At 40.3% G+C, this 7,969-nt stretch overlaps 1 protein-coding gene across 1 annotated transcript; it reads right to left on the bottom strand.

Moving 5' to 3' along the window:
- Positions 1 to 2,471: 2,471 nt before the first annotated feature.
- LOC148023088 (monocopper oxidase-like protein SKU5) lies at positions 2,472 to 7,582 on the bottom strand. The gene is made up of 9 exons (XM_087696073.1): positions 7,295 to 7,582; positions 6,816 to 6,925; positions 6,343 to 6,613; positions 6,030 to 6,168; positions 5,559 to 5,925; positions 4,648 to 5,013; positions 4,266 to 4,344; positions 3,679 to 3,881; positions 2,472 to 2,955 (listed from the first exon to the last, which is right to left on the bottom strand). Exons 1-9 carry the CDS (start codon positions 7,439 to 7,441, stop codon positions 2,850 to 2,852), a joined length of 1,788 nt encoding a protein of 595 aa, XP_087552199.1. The 5' UTR covers positions 7,442 to 7,582; the 3' UTR covers positions 2,472 to 2,849.
- Between the last annotated feature and the right edge of the window lie 387 nt (positions 7,583 to 7,969).

Raw genomic sequence — 7,969 nt, 5'->3', positions numbered from 1 at the left:
AGCTATTAGAATAGTGTGTTTTGATTTATTTGCACAAAAGCAAGTCATGCAAAGTGGGGAGCAAGGAACACAAAAAGGATACTATTTCAAGCACAAAAGCTTATTCTAGTATTATAAATGCATGCATGGGGAAGATGCTCACCCATGCATATCGGGAGATTGTACTCGATCTTGTGTTATGCAAGTTATTTGTATTTTCTTCTTCCACGCTATTTGTTCAGTTGCTATTTTATTCACACAATATAACAAGTTTTCTTTTATTGAAAAAGGTTTTGACAAAAAAATTCGAAGTAAGGTCATAAAACTTTAACTTCAAATTTTGAGGAATTTGTGAAAGTAAATATTGAATTTCTATGAGCATATAGTATGTAACTTTGTAGGATGACAAAGGGATCTACTCTCGCATTAACTTTTGATTATGCTTGAATATGTCAACCAAAGAAGACCAATTTTGCTTAGAAAATGCAAACATCGTTTTATATCATATCTTGAATGATAACATGATGAGTAGGTTATTTCACTTGCACTCACCTTGAGAAAAGTGTACACAATCTTATGCATGGGGACTTGTCTATACTTTACAACCAAATACATGACTCTATCAACAAACTCCATATTATAACAATTGTGATGACAAATGCAAACGCCATGTAACTTAACATAAGCTTTTTATGAAGGTGTCTCCATTTGCACAAGCATTGCATTTTGCAAAGTTTGGCTCTTTTATGTGTAAGTAATATATGGAATTTGATCTAGCCCTTCCCATGAATATATGGTTCTTGGTATTTGATGTGATGTCATGGGATTTGATGTGATGTTATGTGAAAACGCTTCTAAAAGTCATGATAAAAGCTGATTGTCACTTTAATATGTGAGCACTTGGCAATGCTGAAGTTGAAAGGGAGTAATATTCCTATATTTAAGGAGCACTTTTGAATAAACTTTGGAATTTGGATGTGATATATGTTGGGGATCTAGTCAGGCTTGTAAATCATGCGTGTGGTGGAGGTGATCATTTTTCATGCTTGTCCTTTTCTAGGTTTGTGGCTTTGCTACTTTGGGAGGAGGGACGCCTACATTCAATTCAAGAAAGTCTCAAAATAATATCTCCACACATTTCTCGAAATAATCATTGCAAGGGTTTTACCTAAACACAATACCCTTAAACCAATTTAGACACTAATTTTAGATGATCAAGTAAAAAATGCTTCACTTAGACAAAAAGGTCTACTTATAATCACAAAAGAAGTATTGTGTGGGCTTGGATGTGGATTATTTTCTTCAAAATAATCACAAAAGAAGTATTGTGTGGGCTTGGATGTGGATTATTTTCTTCAAAATGCTTTGAATGTTGATAGGGCACACTATGCATGTGGGTGCAAATTGCGCTTCTCACCGAGACCGAAGAATCCATCAAATAGAACAAAACATGCCAAAAGGCACCACATTATTTTTAAAAAGTTATGTTTCTTAGAGTTATGACACCTTAATGACCCTATATTTTCTCAAGGCATTGGAAGGTTTCTCACTTTCTTCCCATGTGCTCCATAATCCTACCATCAAATACCCATCAAAAGGTTTGAACAGATCAATGATTACTCAATAGAAGTCCACTGCAGCCTCTCTCTCTCTCTCTCTCTCTCTCTCTCTCTCTCTCTCTCTCTCTCTCTCTCTCTCGCAACATTTCATATTGGATTTCCTTTGGTTACATTATCTATACCCCCGAAATATGTATATCATTTATCCACAGTTATAACTAATAGTTCCATATTGGTTATCTAAAAGTATCGTATTATTTATCTCCCACCGCTTATATCAATTATAAACAGTTGTAACTAATAGTTTCACATTAGTTATGTTATCTCCAAACATTTGTATCATTTGTAGACAATTTTATTATTTATATTTTAATACTTGTATCATTTATGGACAATTGTAACTAATAGTCTCATATTATTCATATCCAAAATCTTGTATCATATATGGACAATTGTAACTTATGGCCTCATCAGTCATTTTGATTTCATATACTTCATTTCATCTCATTTCTCTCTTTCAATACATCTTCTCAAGGAAATCCCTGGGGTAGGAAATCACCACCAAAATTCTTTGTTGTGGCATTTTGGGGCAAGCCAAAAATAAAATTTAAAAGAAAATGCCAAAAATAGAATTTAAAGGAGAGGAAAGGAGAGAAAAATTCTCATCTACTAATTACCCTTCACTTAATTTGATAATTGATGATTCAAGTGATAGCTTTAGTTAGCTTGATGATTGATGATTCAAGTGCATTGGCAAAGGCTATGTGGGCAGGCAATCCCTGCTCGAAGGAGCAACAATGGACTATGTTATATAAATACAAATTAAAACTATGCATAAATGTATCCAATACATTTTCAAGTGTACAAAATTATGGAACAACATTTTAAAATATGGGAAAAGAAGAAAAAAAATTGCTGCCATGTGCACTAGGAAACTCTAAGTTAATGTAATTGAATTGCTCTTAACAAAAGGTGCACATCAACCATTACATTAGCATTGCCTACGACAATAGCATTGCCCTTACTAGGCAAATGCTAACAAACTGTGGGCAGGCCAGGAAAGGATAAACGAAAAACACTCAAGAAGTGAAGGTTGCCACCTCTTCAAATTAAATGGAATAAATGAGAAAAGCCTGGTAAGAAGAATGAAGGAATGCCTACTTTGTTTGAAAGGGTAAGTAAGGACAAATAGTGAAAATTGACCTGAATAAGTGGATGGAAAGGCCTCTCCTAAGAAATCAATCTTAGGCCTAGTCCCAGTCCTAGCCTTCATTGATAGAATAAGGCAAATGGAACACAGACAGATCCCCCCTAATACAAGAAGCAGAAGATGGACACGACCAACAGCATCAGGTGTGCATAATCATATGTTCTCTTCGATACTCCGGAATTCTCTTTGCTGCGAGTGTTGAATGGCCTGCACCCACCACCAAGTACAAAATGTTGTTAGAGAGATGCACCCACCTAATACAAAATGTTATTAGAGATGCAATTCACCAAGTACAAGGAGATGCACCCTAAGTACCTAGTATAAAATGTTATTAGAGAGATACAATTCACCAAGTATAGGATCCTTAAAGAGACGTGTCATAGGGCGAAGTGTCTAAATGTGGGTAAAATGAGTAGTTTATTGATTCAAGGGAAAACCACATCTTTTCACAATTCAATGTTTGGTGACACAATTCATAGCACACTTAGTGTCTAGTGGCACAATTCCTAGCACAATTCAATGTTGAATAACACCATTCGATGTTAAGAGACACAATTCACAGCACTACTGTCCACAAGACTCAAGGGAAGTTACACCTTGTTACTATCCTCCTTAGAGAGATGTGTCATAGGGCGAAGAGTCTAAATGTGGGTAGAATGAGTAGTTTATTGATTCAAGGGAAAACCACATCTTTCCACAATTCAATGTTTGGCGACATTCATAGCACACTTAAGTGTCTAGTGGCACAATTCCTAGCACAATTCAATGTTGAATAACACCATTCGATGTTAAGAGACACAATTCACAGCACTACTGTCCACAAGACTCAAGGGAAGTTAAACCTTTTTACTATCCATTCACGCATCCAGAATCAATAGGTTGGTTAGTGGGGAGAGAAAAATGGTTTGAACAATGCAAGATGCCTCTTACTCTTTCTGCTTGGACTTGAGGAGACCGCAGTAGATGGCATTGTCAGGCACAGGCAGCTCTGTCTTGTTGGAAGCCTCAGGGTTGTAGACTCGGACATAGAGCTCCTGGCCCAGGTACCAGTTGGGTAGCAACTGCGACCGCAAGTTCCACATCCCCACATTGTCCAATGACACCAGCACCGCCGTCCACGAGCGAGGAAACACCTACACAATGTTCATGAAAAACTGAGGTTTAGTGTCAAGCAAATTGTAACCCAAAAGTGAGGTTTAGGGTCAAGTGAATTGTAAAAAGTGAGGTTTAGTGTCAAGCAAATTGTAAAAATATTACCCAAAAGTGAGGTTTAGGGTCAAGCAAATTGTAAAAGTATCGCAAAAAAGTAAAATGCAAGATTGTCATGACAAAACCGAGGTTTAGTGCCAAGCAAATTTGCGAAAATTAAAAAGAAACTGGGATAAAACATCGCAATTATTTTAGGGGAGGTTTAAAAACTGATACTGATGAATCTTATAGAGCGCAATATCAGACTGATAAACCTCGCATAAGACCTAGAAAGGTTTAAGATGAAGATTATCGTTAATCTGAATCACCTGAGTAGTCGAGCGTGCCACACCGTCCCATTTGTTATACGTGCCTCTTTTATCTTCTGTCCAAGTCCCGGAATCAAAACTGCCAAAGGCATAAGACCACAGGCAACAACTTTAATCTCTTTAAAACCAACTCTAATCTATAATCAGCTCTAATCCCTGTATGATCAGCTCTAATGCCTTTAAAATCAACTTCAATCTTTACGTAAGCAATTCTAATCTCTGTATAATCAGCTCCAATCTCTGTATAATCAGCTCTAATGAAATCAACTTTAATCTACTGTGTAATCAACTTTAACCCCTGTATAGTGAGCTCTAACCACTTTAAAATCAGACAAAAACCTCCAAAATCAGAAGGACAGCTCCTCCTGATGATACTACATACCCGACTACAAAGAAGGCATAACCGTCAAGATGGTAGCTATTCACAGTATCTTCGGGGTTCTCGAACACGATCTCCATGAATCCTCGGTATCCCCCAGAGATGACAGAGGTGAGAGACCTGGGGGTCTGATTCATGGGCTTGGCAGGAAACTCATCCAGCTTGAAGACTCCAGTCAGATTGTAATAGTCAGCCAACTTCAATGGCGTTGCAGGTGCAAGGTACGAGGCATCATTGAGCGCATAACGGACAGCTCCTTTGATGGTGGGTTTGCTACCATGGAGCACCAATGTTTGGGTTACATTGATCTGCCCATAGTGGAATGAGCCTTGCGGGTTAGGCCGTGCTGCACCTGCAGTCAAATTCCATCTGCAGCAAGACAATACAGGGACCTTCATTGTATTGCTTCGGACTACAACTTGGTGAAGCTGATAACAGAAGAGTGATGCAAATCAAGTTGGTTTTCTGAGTTCATGATTCCTCGCATTGTATCTTTTCGTATCAATTGTGATGCAAAGTCCATAGTTCTCACATTGTTAACTCTTCATATCAGTTGTGATGCAATGCATCAAGTTGGGTTGTAAGTTCATAATTCTCACCTTGTAGCTTTAGCACATCAACTGTAATGCAATGCATCAAGTTGGGTTGTAAGTTCATAATTCTCACATTGCAACTTGATGCATTGAGTTGGGTTGCAATTTTATAATTCTCACACAGGACCTCGATGCATCCATCAAGTTGGATTGTAAATTCCTAAATTATCACATCGTAACTTGAGGCAGTGCATCATATTGCACAACAAGAGTTATGCTTTCTAGCCATATATTGATGCTAGTGATCGCAGGCTAATGTAACACAGAATGAAATGCAAGAAGCCAACACAGAATCCCTTAAAGTCTAGTTACTGCTAGTACCTGATAGATCGCGCTTGATTGACAGACCAATTTGGATCATACTGGTCATCTGGAGGAGGGGGAAGAGGACCAGATGCAGGTCCTTTGGAATTAGTGTAATGCAGAACAGCTACTCCAGTCACGTGAGACCAGATAGTAGTGTTCACAAACCTTGCACTAGCAACTATGTAGTAGTCAGAGCTCGCATTCTGGTCCATGGTAACCAAGAAGGAGTAGGTCTGCCCAACATGGATGTCCAAGGTCGTGTAATTCTGCTGAGATACATACGACCCTTCTGTCTCCACCAAAAGCATATTATGATTCTGTATTCTGAAGTTCAAGGCTGTAGAAGTGCCCACATTTGAAACGCGGATGCGATAGGTCTTGCCTGCACATTAGCAACACATGTGTCAGGATATCCTGCCTAGGGGGTGAGAACAAGATGATATAGTAATGTAGTAACCTGTGTTTGTTTCTTCCTTTCCTGCTTACCTCGTTCCACAGAGAATTTCTCGTAGTCGATTCCTTTAGGAACCAGGGTGTCGTTATAACGATAGGGACCCTTGCCATTGATGAGCACACCATCAGGGATGCCTAAAGATTGGCCATTGTCAAGCTTTTTCCGAAGAGCCTGCAAGCAAGCAAGCTCTAATCTGAGTCCCATCATGATATCCTCGCTCCCAAACAAAAGAAAAGCAGGCACCCAGGATAGAATTAACCCATGCACAAGAAACAAACAAAAGAATAGCAGGCACACAGCAAAGAATTAACCCATGCACAAGAAACAAGAAACAAAGAAAAGAACCTTGTGGCCTGCATTGTACCAGTCCCCTATTAGAATGGTGAAGTCACCATCAGGGAGCCCGAAAGGAACTGGGATGATAGCGCGATTGGTAATTGAGAACCCACCAAATCCTCCAGCTGCTCTTTGCATATTCAAGGAAGGGAAATAGAGGAAGCTTCCAATCTGATCTTTCACTTGGAAATTGTAGGTCCAATTCCAGGTAGGAGGTATGGGACAATTGGTACCTGAAACTCCATCCTGCCATGAGGTTCTCCGCTGCTGTATCCCATTCCTGCCACATGTTGAGTAAGCAAACACAGTTAACCCACAGATACCATCCTTCTGATTTGTTAATGATAGCTATGCCATTGAACCACCTTGCTTATCCCTACTTTGGTCTCTGGGAAGTTCATCAGCTTTGATTAATAGATCCTCGAAGATCAAAATGCACGTCCTATCCCTAGTTTGATCACTGTGAAATGCATATATCATACCAGGTTAAGAGAAGATCCTCATCTAAGTTGTTAAGCACATTGATCTGCATGTTGTAGTTTGTGGTAGAATTGATGACGGGCCCTGGAAATTGCCCATTGATGGCGATCACCTGCAACCAGGCAAGGTCTTGCTCAACATACATGCGTATTGAACATGGCAAGCATAAAGAAGTTCTTGTAACATAGAGATTCTTGTAGCATAAAGAAGAACGACAAAAGAAAGCACGATCTGGCTCTTTGTCTAGGCTACCCTGTTTGCTTCCGAGCCCTTTACTTGGCATCTTCTCACTGCTGAAGAGAGAATCTTTCAAAAGGGGCTCGAGAGTCGAGTGGAGCCTATACCGGATTAGCTTCATATGACAAATGAAGCATATTCTCAAACCAAACAGAGCCATGGGAGGAATATCCAGCTACTGGAAGGATCAAAAGTTGTCCTAAAAGGAGACCGAGTGAGAGGGCTGTAACCGAAAGCACATTACCTGTTGCTTGACCCCCAGGGGCGCCACTGTAATGTAGGAGACTGTCCACTCTAAGTTCACAAAAGGGTCGAGCCCTTCTGCCGCCTGGCTGAAGAAGAGTACAAATACCAGCAATGGTAACCACGAAGCTTCAGCTAGTCTTGCCATTTTTGTGACCAGTTAACTGCAGAACTTGCCTGGATGGGATAATGAGCTGCTTCAGATCTTTTCAACAGTGTGCGCTCACGCGCAGATCGACCAAACGCCACTTGGAATGACCTACATTGTCTTCTGGTGCGATGTAGAGAGGGGAGGATGTATCTGTGAGCCGGGAAAGGGCCGGGGGGGGGGGGGAGTGGGGGCGCGGTGTTGTGGCCGCTGTTTGATGAGGAAAATGTATGTGGAGCAGAATATGTCCAGAAGGGTGCCAGGCAAGCACAGACAGACAAACACAGAGAGAGAGAGAGAGAGAGAGAGAGAGAGAAAGGACGGACAATAGCTAGCTATCTACTTCGTTCTCTCCAGAGAAAATGAGTGACTTGTCTGTGTGTGTGAAGGATGGAGCCTGCCTAGCTAGCTAGCTACCTCTTCTAAGAGACTGAGAGAATGAGTGACCTTTGTTAAAGACAGGGGGGGAGAGAGAGAGAGAGAGAGAGAGAGAGAGTTGCAAACTCTGTTCCCACCAGTTCAGTCACA

The sequence above is a fragment of the Lygodium microphyllum genome, chromosome 16, assembly GCF_053477565.2.
Source record: "Lygodium microphyllum isolate KBCC chromosome 16, Lygodium_microphyllum_v1.1.10, whole genome shotgun sequence".
NCBI classification, from domain to species: Eukaryota; Viridiplantae; Streptophyta; class Polypodiopsida; order Schizaeales; family Lygodiaceae; genus Lygodium; species Lygodium microphyllum.
Note: the sequence above shows the minus strand (reverse complement) of the source record. Positions and strands in the feature narration are given on the sequence as shown.